Raw genomic sequence first — 19,899 nt, forward strand, 5'->3', positions numbered from 1 at the left:
ATAAAACAGTAAATTGAGATTCTTTCTTTTAGATTCTAAATGACCAAAACAAAGCATTACAATTAGAAGTTCAGAAGCTACAGACTCTTGTTTCTGAACAGGTAAGGCTTTTCATGAATTATAAGTTAGAAATATCCAATAGATAACAAGGTCTGATTCTTCTTAAGTAGTAATCAACTCGTTCATTTTTAGAAATTTTGTTTAAATGTAGATATGTCTTAATTACATTTCTAGTCATCTTGTGCTAATCAAGTCTCTAAATTAAGGAAAATTTAATTTCTCTTCCTGAGAAGAAGCTAATGCTGTTTATAGCATTTTCCAAAAAAAAAAAAAAAAAAGTTTAATAGGATGCATAAGAATAATTTCTTTGATGCATTTGGCTCTCAGGATAGTAGTCAGACTTTTGGAGCCTCACTTTTTTCTATAAAGCAGTGTGGATTCTTAAAAAGAGAATGGGTTTGAAACCTACTACCAGCACTTAAAAGTAGTGATGTTGATCAAATTGCTTAACCTTTCTAAGACCTCTCATTCCAAGTCTTCTACATTGAGATTTTATTTACATTATAAGCTTGTTAGGTTTAAATCGAGGAGTTTATGTATAGTTGAGTAGCCTAGTGCTTTGCATATAGCAGACATCTTAAGCCTTAATTCCTTTCCTTTAGAATATTTATTTTTTTCCATTTCATCTCCACCCTCTATTGCCATCATACTTCTTTCTGTATTTATAGCAAGCCATCAAAACTGTAGCAGCCTGAATAAGCATGGCTCCATAAACTCGAGCCCCAGGTGATGTCTGTTCTGTGGCTGTTCCTAAGAGTTGCCTTCATACTCTTCTAAATAATTCTTCAAATTCCAGTTTTTAAAAATATTCTAGAAACACTTCATATTATATGACACATTAAAATGAAGGCATGTTTCTCTACTACTGTTAAATTTTGACACATTTTATTAGAAGCTGAAGTGTAAGTTATTGCAAATGATATAGCACTTCCTTTAGCAGATGCATGCTTTCTTTTTTATTTTAAAATTCGTATCTGTGCAGGTATTGAATTGGTGTAAGTAGCGGTGCCAAATGCTGTGGAAGTATTTTAGAAGTATTTTGTGAACATCTGTTTACTTGTCAAGAATTAATCCATTATTTGTTTTCCTCCCACCCAAATATGGTATTTAAGTGCTTTGCATAAACTTTGTATATGCTTTACCCTTTCAAACTAAAGGTAATAGAGGAGAAAATGCTGAACAAATGATGTCTAGTGCATGGACATGACTTCATGCCAGTGTAATGCTCAAATGATGTTTAAGTTTTGTTCTTAAATCTTATTCCTATTTCCTTTTGTTGTTATACAGCTTTTAACAGATAAGATATTTCATCAACTGTAAGATTTTTTTTCTCCTCAGTTTATTATCTCTGAAGTCTGGATGTATCTTAGTCTCTGGTTACAGTTTAATTGGAGGCATCTTTAATTTTTAGTGTTATGTAAACATTTTACCAGTTGTGCGATGCAACACTGGTGACTTGGATTAGATAAAATATGATAGATATTTTTTGGCTGTGTTAATTCTTACCCAGAAAAGCAGAATGTAGTCCTTTTTTTGAGTTGGTTATCAGAGATTCTGGAACACCTATTTCAATATATAAAGTTTTAAACTTTCTAAAATTCACTTCATGGGAGGTAAAATAAATGCCTAGAAACTTCTGAATCTACCCTAGAATTCCAGTATTAAAGGTGCTGGTAATTCTTAGTTTTAAACAGAGTACCTGGATCTTTTCTTTTCACTTTTATTCTATACTAAAAATGATATTCTTCATCATTAGACAAGAGTAAAACCATTAGCCTTAATTTTTTTTTTTCCCCCTTAAGGTAACATGATAGCCTAAGAATTGCCTAGTTTCTTTCTTTTTGGGGGGGGGGTTGAATTGTATTTTATTTAAAAAATTTTTTTTTATTGAAGTATAGTTGATTTACAGTTGTGTTTCTGGTGTACAGTAAAGTGATTTATATATATATATATATTCTTTTTCATATTCTTTTCCATTATGGTTTATTACAGGATATTGAATATAGTTCCCTGTGTTACACAACAGGATCTTGTTGTTTTAATTTCTTTCTTATTGAATCAGCCTTCTGTCTACTATAAAGCTTCTGTGTACTTTTAAATATTCTGTTAACATAACTTTTAGCATGAGATGAATTCTTTTTTTTATGAAGAGTAGTTTTATGAAGAACAGTCCACAGAACAGAATTTCATAGCCACATTTTAAAATTTATTTAAAAGAATTATTTGATAAGAGGGGAAACTCATCTTTTAAGATTTGCTCTTTGGTAATTCTTAGAATTTTTCTTCTTGTTCCGAAAGCTCTTTTTTTTTTTTTTTTAAAGTAGTCTAGAAAGCATATGACTGTGACGTTATGTTTTTGGTTGTCATTGTGACTTCTCTCTCTGATCTTAGCAGACCAGAGAACCAGCTCTTTGGTTTTTCCTCTGGTCATTTTTATTGCCAATGCTAGTGAAGGAAGAGATAAAGATTAGCATAATTTTACTTTCTTTCATTTCCACCTTTCTTTAACCCCTTCCTACCCAGCAGTCAGAATTCCAAGTGACAGTTGAGAGATGAACAGTTTATTTATGTAAAATCAGTCTCTTTGCTCCATGGATTTTTATCCTGGAGGAAAAAATTGAGCTTATTGAAGCACAAACCAATAATGGTGCCAAGTTTTTGTTGTTTCTTTAGGTGTAGGAAGCAGAAAGACAGCAAATATCAGGTAAGGTAACCTGTTTATATACTAGAGAAGAGAAGACTCCATTTGGATATAGGCCTATGGATAGATCATACAAATAAATCAGTTACTGAGATCTCATTTCTTCAGAATAAAATAATACTTTTTGCGGGGGAAGGTCGTGAGGTGTCTCATTTTTTTTTGAGCATCTTGACTTTTTAGCAAAGGAACAGCATGACTTTTTACTAGTAGTTTTTTAAGATTCAAAGATAAAGATTATTAAGTAAAAACTGTAGCAGTAGGAAGTTTTTTTCTTTTGCCCTGCAGCCTGGTTCTGTTTTATTGCAGAATAATTCATTGTCGTATCATGTAGTTTTGAAAGTCATCCAGGGAGGAGAAAATTGGATTGGATTAGATTAATAATGTATAAAGGTAAAATATTGGATAGATAACTAAGTTGGGTCGATTTCATGCAATTGAACATTCAGTGAGCAATTGACCAAGAGTACTTGTTAAACTGTAACCTTGTTAAAGGATATTCATTCCATTAAATTTTTACTAATGGAGAGTATGCTAGGTACTGTGCTACAATGCTAAGGCTACAGAGATGAATGAGACTTGGTTCTTGCTCCAAGAATATGGTTTAGTGTGGAGATAGGTGTACACACAGAAAAGTGTGATGAATAAAATTCTTCTTTTGAAAAATTTTTAAACTGTGTGTACAGGTTTAGAGGAAGAGATAATTCTATCTGAAGGAGAGTAAGGGTGAAGAGGTGCCACAGAGAGGGGACAGCTAAACCTGATTTTGAAAAATAGCCAAGAATTTGCTGAACAGCTGAGGGGCAATCCAAACTGAGGGGATACAGTGTTAAAAGTCATGGCAGTGTGGCCAAATTGGCATATTCAGAGCATATTGGCATATTGTGGAAGTGCAAAGTATGAGGTGTTAAGGGGAAGAGAAAGATTTGCTAGGGCCTAATCATGAAGGACTTTGTAGGTTGTGTAAGGACCATGAGCTTGATCTAGAATGTGGGTATGCTGCTGAAGGATGTTGAAAGAATGAATCAGCATTTTGTCTAGTATTTTAGATGGATCATTCCAGTAGCCATGAGGTGTTTGAATTTATGTGGTAGTAAAGTATGCAGTACTAAAGGTGTAATACAACTAAATGATCAAGCTGCGTATAACTAGGACTTAATACTGTTGTCTTTTTTTAAAAATTGAGATACAATTGACGTATTAATTTCAAGTGTGCAACATAATGATTCTATATTTGTGTTACTGTGAAATGATCACAGTAAGTCTGGTTAATGTCTATCACCATACATAGTCATCTACTTTGTATTGTTTTTATGTGAGGTGACATGCATCAAAAATAAAGATGGACAAAAGCCATCTTGATGAAAGATTTATAAACTTACTGCATGGTTTATTTTTCACAATTTATAAACATGATTTAATGTACTTCTGACAGCTCCTATCTCCTTTCTGATGGTAGGAAAGTTTTTTTTTTCCCATTCGGAAGTTCTCCTGTACCTCTCACAATATAGTCCTTATGAACTCTAGAGACAGGGAGAAGAATTAGGGTATTGTGATATTTGAGATGAGTAAAGCTGAGGACCTAACCTAAGACATTGAAGAAAAGGGGGTTAATTTTTAGAAATATGTTATAAGTGGAATCTTATGACTTGGATTTGGTAATGGAAAAATTAATAGTATTTGTGAAAAATGGTTGTAATAAAATTGGAAAAAAATTATGAAACCGGCAAGATTAGGAGAAAGCAGGTAGGGAATGGTATGGGTAGAAGAGAATGTTGAAGGGAAAAAGACCCCAAACCTGTTTTGTCAGGTTGCTTAGCTGCCTGAAGACCTAGGAATGCTGAGGGGGAAACCTTGCTTCTGGACACATAGTAAATTATAACATTGAGGACTTTGTAAAGTCTTTGTAAAGTGTATGGGGGGGATGCTAGAAGGATGGGTGAATGGTTGGGATCAGCTCACATGTCATGTTTTAATGTAACAAGGAGAATACGTTCTTGTGTTGCTTCTGCACTTTACAATCAATTTTATTTTATTTTTTACTTTTATAAATTTATTTATTTATTTATTTTTGGCTGCATTGGGTCTTCGTTGCTGCGTGTGGGCTTTTCTCTAGTTGCAGTGAGTGGGGGCTACTCTTCTTTGTGGTGTGCGGGCTTCTCATTGCAGTGGCTTCTCTCATTGCAGAGCACAGGCTCTAGGTGCGTGGGCTTCAGTAGTTGTGGCACACGGGCTCAGTAGTTGTGGCTCACGGGTTTAGTTGCTCTGTGGCATGTGGGATCTTCCTGGACCAGGGATCGAACCGGTGTCCGCTGCATTGGGAGGTGGATTCTTAACCACTGTGCCACCAAGGAAGTCCCTATAATCAGTTTTAAAACATTCTGTATATTGGCTTAGGTGGTGGTTATGTGAAATCTACATGTTAAAAATTCATTGAATTGTACACAGGATTTGTGCACTTGCCTTATACGTTAGTTTAAAAAAAAAAGGGAACAAAGCCTCCTTCTTGGCCTGCAAGGCCTTAGAGCCTTGGAATTTTAGATTTGAAGAATTAATGTAAAGGAGGGGCAAATTCTCTTCTTATCCTTAATATTTCTTTTATAGTAATTAAAAACATACAAGGGACTAGTTCATTTTTGCCAGCCCATTTTATACTTCATCTTTTTCTACGTCTTTTGTGTAGCCTCGTCTTTTCTGTCTTGTGTTTTCTTTTCTTTTTTTATAAATTTATTTTTTTAAATTTTTGCCTGCGTTGGGTCTTCATTGCTGCGCACAGGCTTTCTCTAGTTGTGGCGAGCCCGGGCTACTCTTTGTTGCGGTGTGCGGGCTTCTCATTGCGGTGGCTTCTCTTGCTGGAGAGCACGGGCTCTAGGCACGTGGGCTCAGTAGTTGTGGCACACGGCCACAGTTAGTTGCTCCACGGCATGTGGGGTCTTCACGGACCAGGGCTCAACCCATGTCCCCTGCATTGGCAGGTGGATTCTTAACCACTGCGCCATCAGGGACGCCCCTGTCTTGTGTTTTCTGAATTCAGTAATTCTTTAACTATTAGCAGTCTTCAAACATGGATTATCTTCCTAAATTTTGTATCTAATTAATACTAATAGAATTCTATTTCTGAAGTAGTTTTACCTCATGCAAACTTGGTAAAATTAATCTTTTTTTTTTTTTCTTTTTTGGTGATTTTATTTTAGCCTAATAAAGATGTTTTGGAACAAATGGAAAGATGGTAAGAGATTAAATTTTTAAAAAATATTTTGATGACTCATTTCTACCAAGTTTGAGATAGCAGAATTATTAACTATATTAATCTAAATTCTTAAAATTCTCTTTGTACTTCATAATGGAAGAGAGTGGTGTACTATTGATTGATTTGGAATTACATTAAGTTTGTGGGTGTCATGTGTGGCCATGATTTATTTGTTTAGGCTAGCATGTAAGCATGCATTACTTGAATACATTTTAGTTATTGGTAAAGAGGGACTACCCTTGGACCATGACCAAAGATCCTTAGAAACCTTTCTAGAATTGAAAGTTTATAAGGAACAATGGGCATAGGAGTTGATCCATGTAAAATATTTATTTAGAAATCATATCATTTTCTTTGAAAAATAGTTCATACATGTGTTTTAAATTTATAATTTCAGCATTCAAGAAAAAGATGAGAAGTTGAAGACTGTAGAAGAATTACTTGAAACTGGACTTATTCAGGTGGCCACTAAAGAGGAAGAACTGAATGTAAAGAATTTTGTATATTTGTTTTCCTTATGATTATTCAGTGAACATGAAGCAATTTTACTGTAACGTGTAATATTTTTCCCATACCTTTTAGTTACCCACATTTTATGAATTTATATGATATCCTTTTTTCATTAAATTTAAGATTTTTTTTATAAATACAAAAATGTGTAGTTACCTATAGCATTCACTGCCTTAATGAAGTAGATATTATTGTTATGGTTTGTAATATATGCTCCCCTACCTCCACCCATGCTCGAATTATAACCAAACAATAACTAGTTACAAGAATAACTAGTGGACTTGATAAGTTCATGAAATAGTATTGGAGGCCATAGAATGGAGAGAGTGCAGTTTTATTTTATGATTATCATTAGCCTTCACTAACTTAATTTGGATAGGATTGCTGGAAGAAATAAGGTAAAAGGTGTATTTGATTTTAGGGAGAGAAGTGACTTGACAAGTGGTATACTGTGTGGTTTTCAGGTTGTGGAAACATAAGTAGAAATACTTGTGAGGATAATTGAATTAAAGTCCATTTGGCTAGCTCTGGAAGTTGCAGAATTGTAGACATATAGAGCAACTGAGATTTCTGGGCCTTCAGAGAGGAAAAGAAGCAGCTAGAGAAAAATGAGAAGCTAGCTTTTTTTTTAGAAAATAAAAGTATGTTGTGCTTATGTGTCTTTGAAAAAGGCAATAAGAACAGAAAATTCATCTCTGACAAAAGAAGTTCAAGACTTAAAGGCCAAGCAAAATGATCAGGTAATATATTTAGTAGATCCTGCAACCGTTCTCTTTTAAACATTGGGCAAACCTGTTATCAAATATAGCAGCAAGCCTTTTTTTGTTCCTCCCTTCTCCAGCATGGAATATGTCAATTATAGTTTTAATCTGTGAATGATTGGTGACTTGATTATCAGTAATAGAAGCTGCAATTTATTAAATGCTTACTTTATGCCAGGCACTGGATAGAGTATTCTAGGTAGGATGTCATTGCTTGTTACTATAGTGATAAAAGGTTTTGAATATACACATATAAAGTAAGACTCTAAATAATAGTAAAAGAGGTTACCTGAAGTTAGGAAATTCCCTATTTTCTCCTTACCTGGTTAGAATCATTGAGTCAATAATTTTAATATTTATCTATTGGTTTTTCTTTTGACCTACACTTACCATAAGTAGCTTTAAAGCTGCTTACTTTCAAAGTGCTTTTCATTTTCATAACTATGACATTTAAAAAAATCTAGAAAGAATTACTTCCCAGGTTTACTTTTCCTGGGTTTTGGTGTAGTGGAAAATTTAAAGAACAACATACTTTTCTGTTTATGACCCATTTATATTTTGAGCAAATTACCAAGTAGGATACCTTCCTATTTCTAGGTTTCCTTTGCATCTCTAGTTGAAGAACTTAAGAAAGTGTAAGTAATGACATTATTAAACTGGTCTTTTTCTTTTGGTCCAATTTTATTAGTGCTCATAAATCTTGTTTTATTGTGCAATTAAGATGGCTAGGAGTTTTCATTGCTGGAATAAGGAGACATAGCTGTGCTTTCCCAGTGCAATGTGATTGTTAAAAAATCAGTTTCCATGATTGACTCCATTTATTAACTTGTGGCATCAAATTGTTAATTTTCTGTTTCTGCACTAGGAACTGTTAACGAACAGGTTATATTGGATAGAGATCAGTTCCTTGTATGTGTTGTTTTCTTGAAGTGTCTATAAAGTTTAATGCCATAATTGTATGTAAGTTCTGCCATAGCTTTCAGAGCCCTAGAAACCTATATTGTTGAGAGGAACTCAATTCTCCCTAGTATTCTTTGGGGTGCAAATCTTATATTCCCTGTGCACTTTGGAAACATGTCACCAGCTTCTCCTTGCGTGCCTAGGCTTCAGCCATCTGGTAGTTACTGCTTAATTCTCATTTAGGAAGAGCTTTAAGTATTTTTTTCCCCTTCTGTCTGCAAAATATGGTTGCTCTTTTACTTAAAATGGGAAGAGTTGATTTGGTGAGCCTATTCATGATTTGGTACTATTTTTATATCTTAGTTGGTATATCTTGATGATTTCTCCCCAAGTTTAATATTGCATTTCTTTACCTAAGGATCCATGAAAAAGATGGAAAGATCAAGTCTGTGGAAGAGCTTCTGGAAGCTGAACTTCTCAAAGTTGCTAATAAGGAGAAAACTATTCAGGTATTGAGAGAGAGAAAACTTATGTTTTGCTTTTTTGTTTATCAACTTTAGTGAATACCGTTTAATTTCATGTGTTTGTCTATACATTGCATTTTATGTCAATTTCTGTGTTTCCATTGTCCAATCTTGTCTGTTTTGTCATTGTCAAGGATTTGAAACAGGAAATAGAGGCTCTAAAAGAAGAAATAGGAAATATCCAGCTTGAAAAGGCTCAACAGGTAAAAATCCCAGAGCCATAGCATGACAGATTCATTAGTGTATGTGTATTAATGAACTATTTGGTTTTTTTCTTGTTACTCAGAAGAAAACTTTTAGTAGTGTGCTGTAAGTATATTGGGTTATGTGCTTTTTATTTTTGCCTGATTTGAGAAAATGTTCATAATATTTTAATCAACATATCTTTTAACTGTTTAAAGTTTTTTTTCTGGAAAGTTTTCTGTATTAATGTTTCATTTTAGTTTGCCAACTTAAAAAAACAAAACACTTTGGTAAACCTTTTTTTTTTTAACTGCATGTTCCAAAATATTTTGTTATAGAATATGTATTGCTCAACCTTTGCCTATAGAATAAAGTACAGGTTTCATTGGGGGATTTCAGAGGTAGATGTGGTTACTGGAAATAGATGGGTGGTTTTGGTGAATATAATCTGATAAGGTTTGATTGAAAAAAGTGGTGAGATTGCATGGAAGAGATGATTCATTCATTCATCCAACCAACATTCATTCAGCAATATTTATTCAGTTCCTCCTACTTATCAAAGTACTATGTTAGTGGTTGGAGATAATGTGTTGAATGAAATAGGGTATGAGGAGAAGATTAAACTCCTAATATAGACTGAGAGTTCAGGAAGGTCTCCTCCTGAGGAACTGACATCTAAGCCAAGATCTGAAGGGACTGTGAGAAGGCAGTGGGGAATAAAAGGTACTATTTAACCGTGTGTGGTAAGAAGAGGAGATTAAAGGACAGTATAGAGTACTGTTGAGTGGTTGGCCTTGAAGACTGGGAAGAAAAAGCGCTCTGACAAGGTAGGGAGGTATGTGGACAGTTAATATTCTAATTTTCACAATTTAAAAAAGTATCACATTGTTTAGACTTATTCATAACCATATTCCTTGTCTCTTCTACCCCCCCCACCCCCATTTTTAATTTATTACTCTTACTGTCATTGGAGTCAAGAGAAGGTGAAATCAAGTCATCTCATTTTGGCTAGGTCTTTGTAATTTGAAGTGTGCACATTTTAAGGTTTACCGTAAAGCCTGCTAAGGTAAACTGAAAGGATTATGAATTGCTTTTTTCTGCTTCTTTCTTTATATTTTAGTTATCTATCACTTCTCAAGTTCAAGAACTTCAGAACTTGTAAGTACCATTTGCCTCATTTCCCTTTAATATCTCTCTTCCACAAGTTAAATATAATTATAATGAAAATCGTAGCTCCTTTTTATTTGATTTCAAGTAATATCTTAAAGAACATCAAATTATATCTCACAAAGGCCTCAAAGTCTTAAATTTTTCATTAGGATTTATTTAACCTGTAGGTTTTTTGATGGGAATGGGGATAGAGTGGAAGTCTTATTTTTCTGCTTTATAATCTGAATGTGACCTTCAACTGACATGTTGCTCTTTGCCCATTTTAATAGCCACTGTGAAACTGGTTATATATTTCATACCCAAACTAGTTGTGATAAGCTAAATTTGCGGTATTGACTTAAACAGGGTGTTAAGGGGTGGGAGTAGAGCTGCTGCTTAATTTGATATCTCCAAAATCTTATATGCCTTTATACTTAAAATATTTATTTTTTAGTTTATTTAATCAGTTTGGGTTATGAGTACAACCTAAAATACACTTTTCCAGTCTCCAGTATCTTTGCTTTGTTTAGTCATGTAACATTTTCATTGATAGTTCTTAACTTATTGTTAGATTAAAAGGAAAGGAGGAACAGATGAATACCATGAAGACTGTTTTAGAAGAGAAGGAGAAAGACCTAGCCAATAGAGGGAAATGGTTACAGGTGAGAAGTTAAAAACAATAGTAAACACCTTTTTTATACTTGAATATCACTTTTATTTAGACCTATTCTTTTTCAGGATCTTCAAGAAGAAAATGAATCTTTGAAATCTCATGTTCAGGAGGTAGCACAACATAACTTGCGAGAGGTATAGTATTAACAGATTACCAGCATATTTTATAAAACATGAGGAATCTTTATTTTACTGTACTAGGAAATAAAGAAGTTAATATGTTCTCTGAGTTTTTTGCCATAAAAATTACTGTTGTATCGTTGTTTTGTTGTTGATAAAATAAGTTAACTTTTATCCCTGTCAAGTCTACTACTGCCTCATTTGTCAACCTAAGTCTGAAAGAATTTCCTCTCCTTACTTTTTCAGATGGAGTCTTATTCTCATTTTTAAGTGTCTGTGTTTAACTGGTGTATTAATCTGTGATCCTTTAACAAATAGATATTAACAATTAAGTTAAATAAAGAAAATCCATTCTTTGTTTTATGAATGGCCCAATCCTAAATTTACCACATATAATTGTGCTTTTATTTTCCTGGTGAATGATTCTATAGATAATATATTGTAGATCCTGATCTTTTTGATGTTATAATGAAAAATGTGAATCTGTTTCTTAGGCATGTTCTGCCTCACGATTTGAAGAACTTGAGATTGTGTAAGTATACTTTTAGCCAGCATTTTAAAGAGGAACTTCTCAATATTTTCTAGACTGTCCTTGAATATTATGATGAGTTTCTTCTAAGTTATTAACTTTCTTGTTAAGTAGAAATTATAGTCCAGGGGCAAATAAGTTAAATCTCTGTTTGGTATAATAAAACAGAGGCCTTTCAAATGCTTTCTGATACCTAGAGACTTTATCTTTTCCAAATCCTTCAAATGCATTTTCTGAGATACTCTTTCTGCTAATATAGACTGGTTGGTTTTATTTAAGTTTTGTCTCTCTCTCTCTTTTTAAATGAAGTATGTAATTATTATAAAGAGAGGTTAAATTTATTTCAAATCAAAATCATTTTTAGTATTTGAAAGAATAACATCTCTGAATTAACCAGAAGATAATCTTAGCGATAATCTTGATAATGAATATTGAATCTTTCTATAAAAGTAACTTGCCTTTGGGGCAGGTTGTATCAGTTACTGCTGTGCCGATTAGTAAAAATACTGAATCTGATGAGCATAGGAGGTATCAGTCTTAATAGATGTTATCCTAGAAAATTTTTATCCTATGAAGTCTGTTTTCTTAAACTAATCAGTGTACAGTGGTAAGAAAGGTATCTGTACTTCATTGTTTTGGCCTTCTATCAATTACTTTTAAGAGATTTTTCCTTTGATGTAATCTCATCAGTCTTTATTGATGTTTAAGAAGTGACCCTTTGAAACTGTATCTTTAAAAAAGTAAGATATTGAAGATATTTATTAGGTCATTATCTTTATGGAGAAAAAGGAGATGTTTTTATTGGCACTAAGATTGCTCATATGTACAACTAACTGTTTATCTTATGGGCATTGTATAACTGTCAAGGTGCTTTTGTATCATTTGCTAATAGAAAGCTTAGAGACAGGTTTGAGGCCTATTTGTAGTAGGTATATAGATCATTAAAGTATGATTTTAGATTTATTTCTACTTCACATTAAAGAAAATTAATATAATATTTGGGGGGGCATTTTTAGGTTTACAGAAAAAATTGAGAGCACAGTACAGAGAATTTCTGTGTACCCTCCTTCCCCATTTTTCTTCTTATTTACGTCTTGCATTTGTGTGGTAATTTGTTACAACTGATGAACCGAATCAATATATTGCTATTAACTAAAGTCCATAGTATCCATTAGGGTTCACACGTTTTGTACATTCTAGGGGTTTTTGACCAATGTATGATGACATGTATCCATCATTACAGTATTATAAAAAAAAGTTTTACTGTCCTAAAATTCTCCTATGCTCCACCGATTCACCTAACTAAATATAACGTCTTTGTAAAAATTCTAGGTTGAAAGAAAAGGAAAATGAGATGAAGAGATTAGAAACTGTGCTAAAAGAAAGGGAGAGTGATCTTTCTAGAAAAACAAAGCTGTTACAGGTAAATATGTTTTCTTAAAATTATCATGTGAGTTACTGTCTTTGCATATTTGAAAACAGTTTTAACTACTACAAAAGAAAATTGAATACAAAATGACATTCCCTCCTACCCAGATACTGGGTCTCATTCCTCAGAGATAACTACTATCAATTATTTATATATCTTTTGAGCAAGCGCCCATGCATAAAATGTGTGTGTGTGTGTGTGTGTGTGTACTTAATAGTTTTTAAACATATTGTATTTAATCATACACAATTTTGTATTTTGCTCCCCCCACCCAATTAATAATGTTTTTGAGGTCCTTCCACATAAGCACATTTTTATCTTTAACGTTAAATGGCTTCATGGTATTCTTTTGTATGATTGTATTATCATTTATACAACCAGTCCTGGTTTATGGATACTTAGATTATTTAGAGTTGTGTTTCCTGTTACAACAGTTCTATGGTGAATATCCTTACACACATATTTTCAATACTTATGCTACTATATCTGTATTTATAATTCCTACAAGTGAGATTTTGGGTTTTATGCAGAGGGTTTTTTCCCTTCTTGAAAGTGATAGTTAAAATAGAAAATAGTATCTCTTCATCTTCATGTAGTTAGTATTGAAAGTCCTTACAAAACATTGTTTTGAAGAAGTAGGAAATTTTAGATGTCTGCACTGTCTCAGATACTTGTGCTCACATTTCATGCTCCAAGGGTTGGTTCTGTCACATTCCCTTTCCTTCCCAAGTAGGTTCATTTTAAATTTTGTCAGATAATGCTAAATTGTCCTCCAAAGTGTTTTTACTAATTTATACTCTCCAACAGACTAAATTACAACTAAACAACTAAATTGCACTAAATTAAACAACCAAACTACAACAACTAAATTACACCCTCCAACAGAGAGGCATTTCCTTTTCATCCTCTTCAGCACCGATGAAGATGAAAACGTTGGATATTATGCTTGAAAGATGGTCAGATTATTGTAATTTGCATTTGATAGAGAAGTTAAGCACTCATCATTTGTATATGAATTGGCCTGTAATTTTTCCTACATTTTCCCCTCTGGGCTGACTTTTTCTTACTAATTTATAAGATCCTTTTTACATATTAAGGGAAGTTAGCCTTCTGTCATGTGAGGTGATTTATTTTAGTCTTTCTTTTGACTTAATCCCCGCCGCCCGCCCCAGCTTTGGAAACTTTTATGTACTGAAATGTAAGTAGTTTGCTGAGTTTGAAATGAAAGTTATCTCTCACTCTATGATCATAAAAATGTTTTCACATGTTTTCTTCTAATACTATGTTCATAATTTATTTTTTTTGCTTAGATGTTTTATTCACATGTAATTTATTAGAGTAAGTTATAAAAATAGCATTTCAACCTTAAAAAAATAAAAGACTAGCCACATTATTAAATAATCGATTATTACTTGACTGCAGTGGATCTGTCCCCCGCCCGTAACATTTAGCAATATTTGGAGACATTTTTGGTTATCACAGCTGGCGGAGGGGTGCTACTGCATCCAGTAAATGGAGGCTGTGGATGCTGCTGAACATCTTACAGTATGTGGGCGGCCCCCACAATAAAGAAAATACGGCCCAAAATACCAGTAGGAGTTGCCCTACTGATCTGAGGTGTCACCCTGTAGTAAATTCTGACATGTGTTTGGGTCTATTTCTGGATCCTGTTTTCTTCCATTGAGACATACCCACTCCCAGGCTAGTACTGAATAATTGAATTATTCTAATTTTATAATATATTTTAATATAGGGCTTATTACACCCTTTAAAAATTGTTACTGTTGTAGAATTTGCCTGGTTTGTATGATACGTTTTAAAGCTTATATGGAAAATAAAAGCTCTGTCCATGTGTTCATGTTTAATTTTTGTTTAAATAGGAAGCACAAGATGAAAACAAATTGTTTAAATCCCAAATTGAGGAGCTTAAGCAGCAGAACTACCAACAGGTAGGTACTGTTAGATGCCTTGCCTTTTATTTATGTGGTAAAAAATTTTATGACTCAATGACCGTAAGTATTACCATTTTGCCTTTTCATTGAGAATAAAGTATGTGTTGTTTTATTTATAAGTGTTTATCAAATTTCTTAAAAATCAAAGCAGTTTGCTATGCCATAGCCAAGATAAGATAATCTATAATTTATAAAGTATACACAAATAATATTACTATCTATATTCCAGCTCTGTTATGTATCTGTGTGTGTATGTTTTCAGATCCTTTAGAATGCCTTTCTTAGCAAGTCAGGTAAAATCCTGTAGAGGTCAGTTTAAAAACATGTGTATACCCTACTTCCCCTTTCTGCAAACAAAACATCTATAATTGGAGAGAAACTAAGAAATGTGTAATATTATAAGTAATAGTTTGCCACCATTTAAAATACTTTTTCAGAGTATAATTCTGCTTGGTAAAAATAAAATGTGTGTTTTTTTAAAAAAATAATGTTAACCAAAATATTCTTTAAATTAATTTATGTTATGAATGTATATGGATGAACTCGGAAGTATTTTGAAGGACAAAAGAATTAGAGTCCTTGTCGACAAGAAGCTTACAGTGGTTTCGTTTGGGAGATTGTAGTCATCAGGAATAAATACCATATGTGAAGGGCTATGTACCTTTACATATTACGTAAAATTAAATTATTGTTATATGCAAGTTAACTAACTTTTCCTACTTTTCCTTCATTAATGGTATTTTTTTGACTTTTGGAAGCTTAGTGTAGTCAAATATGAATTACGCATTATGAAAATTTAAGGTATTAACTCAGTGCTTTGCACATGATAGGAAATTGATAAATATTTGTTAAATGAAGAGTTTAAGAATATAGTGACAATGAAGATTTGATTTAGCACTCAGTACATTGTATAAATGTGTACATGTTTTTATTAAAATTACTTTTTGATGGCATATAGAATATATGATATTTTTACCTTTGGTGTTGTCTCAGTTTATGTCTGAGAACAGATTTAATTTTTTTGAAGTCTTCTAGAAAGCTTTGTTTGAAAATAACATTTAACTGTTTTAATAGGCATCTTCTTTTCCCCCTCATGAAGAACTATTAAAAGTGTAAGTAATAATTCTTATTCACAGTTGGGAAGTGGCAACTGTTTTTATTTACTAAACAGTTCTCAGATAAGCAATTTAATGTAACTGCAAATGCTCCCCTAATTTTTACAGTTCTATTTGGATTTCTTGGACTGTAGGTCGGTAGAGCTTAGCTGTGCCTTTGGCTGAGCTAAATGTACCTTTTATGGTATTTGGATTTCTTTGAACATTTTGTTGAGGGTGATACTGGTTTTTCAGGCATTCAGAAAATATCTAATCACATTTAACTATATTTTGAAGCCTTTACTGATTTACCTTAAATTATCTCAATTATCCTCCTGATATCATTGTGGAATTGAATGGTGCACATTTTGGTTTAGCTTCTGCATTAAAAAAGCAAATCTCGTAATCTTTATGGTTACTCTCTTTTAAGGAGTTTTTGTTTTTAACTGAAACGTTTTTATTGTGGGTCTGTATTTTTCTCTAAGAGGCTGCGTTTAAGGTCATTTCAGATAAGTTGGTATGTTTCAACATGTTAAATGTCAACCACATGAAGTATATTCAGTGATATATCTGTATGTTCTTCCATCTTGACTTGTTTACACAGTTGGTAGTTTACTAGTTTAGAATTATTTACTATTAAATTGAGTCTTGAGTTTGACTGTATAGAGCAAGGGTCAGCAAACTTTTTTTATAAATGGCCTGACAGTGAATATTTTAGGCTACTTGGGCCACGTAGTGTCATATTCTTTTTTTCCTTTTTTCCCTACAATTCTTTAAAAACATAAAATCAGCTCTTGGCTCAAGGGCCATACAAAACCAGACTGTGGGTCATGCCCTGAACCCTAGTTTGCCAACCCCTTATATCGAGCCTTATTCTTAGGGAAGAGCGATTTGTACTTTAATTGTCTACCCAAGCCTCCTCTCAGCTATAACAGAATCAAATTGTGACTCTTTGCCATTTCTTTCTGCATTTCTGGGAAGTAACTAACTCATTTGATAGAACCAGAAAAACATGAATCCCAGGACTGTTATGAAAATGAAAAGAGAACACCTACCTCACGTTAATATCATGCGTTTATTGTGGGTTAGCCACTTAAAGTCATAATTGATTTCATTACCTTCTGGAAAAAAAAAAATTTAAGGGACTGTGTCTACATCAGTTTTTACTCTTCTGAAAATAGCTACTTCACTGCCCTAGATAAAAATAGAAGTGACTACAACTACAGCTGTTCATGTATTCATGAACTGTTTCTTAGGGGATGATGTCTCTTTAGCATAAATGTCAGTATATCATATTGTAAAAATATATTTAAAAGTTTATTTCTGAAAATAGGAATTCATGGATAGGCTTTCTGTGGTAACTGTGGTTAAGCTTAAAGAGTTTGCCTATTAGGTTAATGCATTTTTCAAAGCATCATCTACTTGCTGTTTTTATTGAACATAAATAGTATGTTCACTGTTTACCTAAAATATTGTTATATATATTCATGTTCTGGTTTAGAATTTCAGAAAGAGAGAAAGAAATAACTGGTCTCCAGAATGAGTTAGCTTCTTTGAAGGATGCTGTTGAACACCAGAGGAAGAAAAACAATGTAAGCAAATCTTTATCAGAATAAACCTTTTTATTATTATTATTTCACTGAAATATCATGGTTAAGAATTTTTTAATCAGCTTTTACTTTAGATTTCTTAATCTTTGTAGGAAAGTACTGTTTTCTGTGTAGGTTTTATGAGAGAATTATTGGGGAAATCACTTTATTAGAGAGTGGATTTTTTTAATGAATAAATGAAAAGTCCATTTTGTACATGTCTGAATATCATTTTAAATGTTGACGTTACAATTATTACAGCTACAGTTTTTTTTTTTTTAACTATAGTTGACTTTCTGTTAAACTTTTATCTGGAAAAATTATTCTTTCAGCTCAGTATCTTAAAATTAAAGGTTTTTGTTCTTATTTTGATTGGGCTAGCCTTTTTGTAAGCTGAAAGTAATGCCAGTATTCAAACCTAGTATTTTCAGTAATTAAATGTCTTTCAAAGTCTTCTGGCACCTCCCTTTTTAAATTGAGAGGTGTTTCAAATTTTGGTAATTAGGCATATTAGAGGGCTCAAAACCTGAATACATTTAGGTTAGAATGGAAGGGATAGTGAAATATTGACAAGTAGTAAATTTAGATGAGTTTCTTAAATTCTCTCTGACCAGAGGATGACACCTTTAAGTAGAATGCAAGCATTCTTGTTAGACGAGGAATTTTTGCACACAAAAGTAGCATTGTTAAGACTTGAGCAAGGTCAGAAATGTTATTGAAATCTAAGCGGGTATTTTCTAATGAAAGCTAATTTTTCAAAGTTTGCGTTAATTTGTTAATTTAACAAGTTCACATGTTCCTGCTCCTCTGAGTTTGTCAAAATTAGGTATGTGAATTGCCCTTTGTGTGTTTGTGTAACATTACTAATAGCATTGCTTGGCCAGAAAACCTAAGCTGAATTTGCCAGTATTACTGTTACCATCTTAACTGTGTTTTATTATCGGGATTCTGAGATAAGGAAGGTATAGTAATGCCAGTCTAATGCCTCAGCAGCAGCAGTGCTGGAGGCACTGAAGTGTGTGAAAAGAGCCAGGACACTGGAGGCCAGCAGACTGCAACGTCAGTCCATTCTAGTTCTGCCCCCTCATTTGCTGTGTACACTTGGTCACATTTATTAACCTACCTGAGCTGTGGTTTTGCCATCTATAAAATGGGAATAAATACCTCTTAGGGTTGTTATGAGGATTAATGAAAATTTATGTGACATGCCAAGTACAGTGTTGGGCACATAAGTAAGCATTCAATAGATGGTGATTATTGGCTTTTTAGTTTTTGTTTTTAATCTGTTTAGATTTCTAAATCTGAAGAAAGGCTGAAATATAGCAGATTGTCCTTATTAGTATTTGCTAATGAAATGCTGTTAAAATGGATCTTTCAGAACTCAGTTTCCAAAGGCCTCTGTTTCTCTTTCTAGCCTCCTCGTTTGCCTTGATCAAGTAGCTCATACAGTTCCTGTCAGGTTGCTTTTTGGTATGCACATTTGACCATGCCAAGAAGGATAGAGAAATACAGTGAATTCCTATGTCATTCCTAGGTAGACTTGAAATGTGTTAAATCAATAAAACATATTTAGAGAAAAAAATGTTATGCTGCAGTGGAAAGTCCCATGAGTGATATTGGGTCCTGTTTAAAAATCACACGTAAAGCTTTTTGTAATACTTGTGTATTTGTTCTGTCCTTAATTCTCTAATATTCGATGTACCTGAAATTATATTTGTAATCTTGGTTTCTGTGTTTACTTTTGAATGCTTTTTCTTCTTTGTTATGTGTGCATAGTAATTACTTTAAAGCTGGCATATTTGGTGTGTATACTAAAACATGGGAAGTGGGCATCTTTATTTTCTCATTCAAACTTCTAAACATTGCTTTTTATTTTTTTGCTAATATACATATTTTCCCATTGAAATAATTTTGCAGTAAGCAGCAGTTAAATGCAGTGCAAAATACTGATGAAGCAAAAAGCAAAAATCTTTCAATAATGGATAAACTGAAATCATTCTTTCTAAAAATGATTAGGACCTTCGGGAGAAAAACTGGGAAGCAATGGAAGCATTGGCATCAACTGAAAAAATGCTGCAGGACAAAGTGAACAAGACTTCCAAGGTTGTAATGCTAACTCCTAGAAACAATCCACTGAACAGAGAAAATCTGCAGCTTGTCTTAAAATCAGACTAAAGCATTTAATTTTACTGCAATTTAAATATAAAATCTCCTTATCATCCACATTTATCACCTCTGTCATCTCTGCTTTTTTTCATCTACTCCTTGAAGCTTTAATTTTGGGCATGCTGTTTTGTTGTGATTAATTGATTGTTTGAGCTTTGGTGATTACTGCTTTAAGCTGATGAGTCTCAGGAAGCCTATGCTACCCATGTAAGCTCTTGTTAGACAGAGTGTACCTCTTGGGTTGATTAAGAGAACTTGGTGAAAACCCTGAGCCAAAAAAAATCTAACTGAATTAACAAACACATTTGAGTAC

General features: G+C 33.1%; 1 protein-coding gene across 5 annotated transcripts in view; it reads left to right on the forward strand.

Annotated features, from left to right (window-relative positions):
- The window catches only part of KTN1 (kinectin 1), a 125,980-nt gene that overhangs the window by 84,715 nt on the left and 21,366 nt on the right, over positions 1-19,899 (forward strand). For 3 of the 5 annotated variants that reach the window (XM_061180865.1, XM_061180867.1, XM_061180866.1), the window contains exons 18-33: positions 33-101; positions 5,953-5,987; positions 6,406-6,496; positions 7,190-7,258; positions 7,877-7,914; positions 8,598-8,688; positions 8,838-8,906; positions 10,007-10,044; positions 10,607-10,697; positions 10,774-10,842; positions 11,322-11,359; positions 12,689-12,779; positions 14,666-14,734; positions 15,812-15,849; positions 17,333-17,423; positions 19,437-19,523. In XM_061180865.1, coding sequence (XP_061036848.1) covers positions 33-101; positions 5,953-5,987; positions 6,406-6,496; positions 7,190-7,258; positions 7,877-7,914; positions 8,598-8,688; positions 8,838-8,906; positions 10,007-10,044; positions 10,607-10,697; positions 10,774-10,842; positions 11,322-11,359; positions 12,689-12,779; positions 14,666-14,734; positions 15,812-15,849; positions 17,333-17,423; positions 19,437-19,523 — 1,074 coding nt within the window. The remainder of the gene's footprint in view (positions 1-32; positions 102-5,952; positions 5,988-6,405; positions 6,497-7,189; positions 7,259-7,876; positions 7,915-8,597; positions 8,689-8,837; positions 8,907-10,006; positions 10,045-10,606; positions 10,698-10,773; positions 10,843-11,321; positions 11,360-12,688; positions 12,780-14,665; positions 14,735-15,811; positions 15,850-17,332; positions 17,424-19,436; positions 19,524-19,899) is intronic. The other 2 variants (XM_061180868.1, XM_061180869.1) reach the window with 1 other exon arrangement.

Source organism: Eubalaena glacialis, chromosome 2, assembly GCF_028564815.1.
Source record: "Eubalaena glacialis isolate mEubGla1 chromosome 2, mEubGla1.1.hap2.+ XY, whole genome shotgun sequence".
NCBI lineage: Eukaryota > Metazoa > Chordata > Mammalia > Artiodactyla > Balaenidae > Eubalaena > Eubalaena glacialis.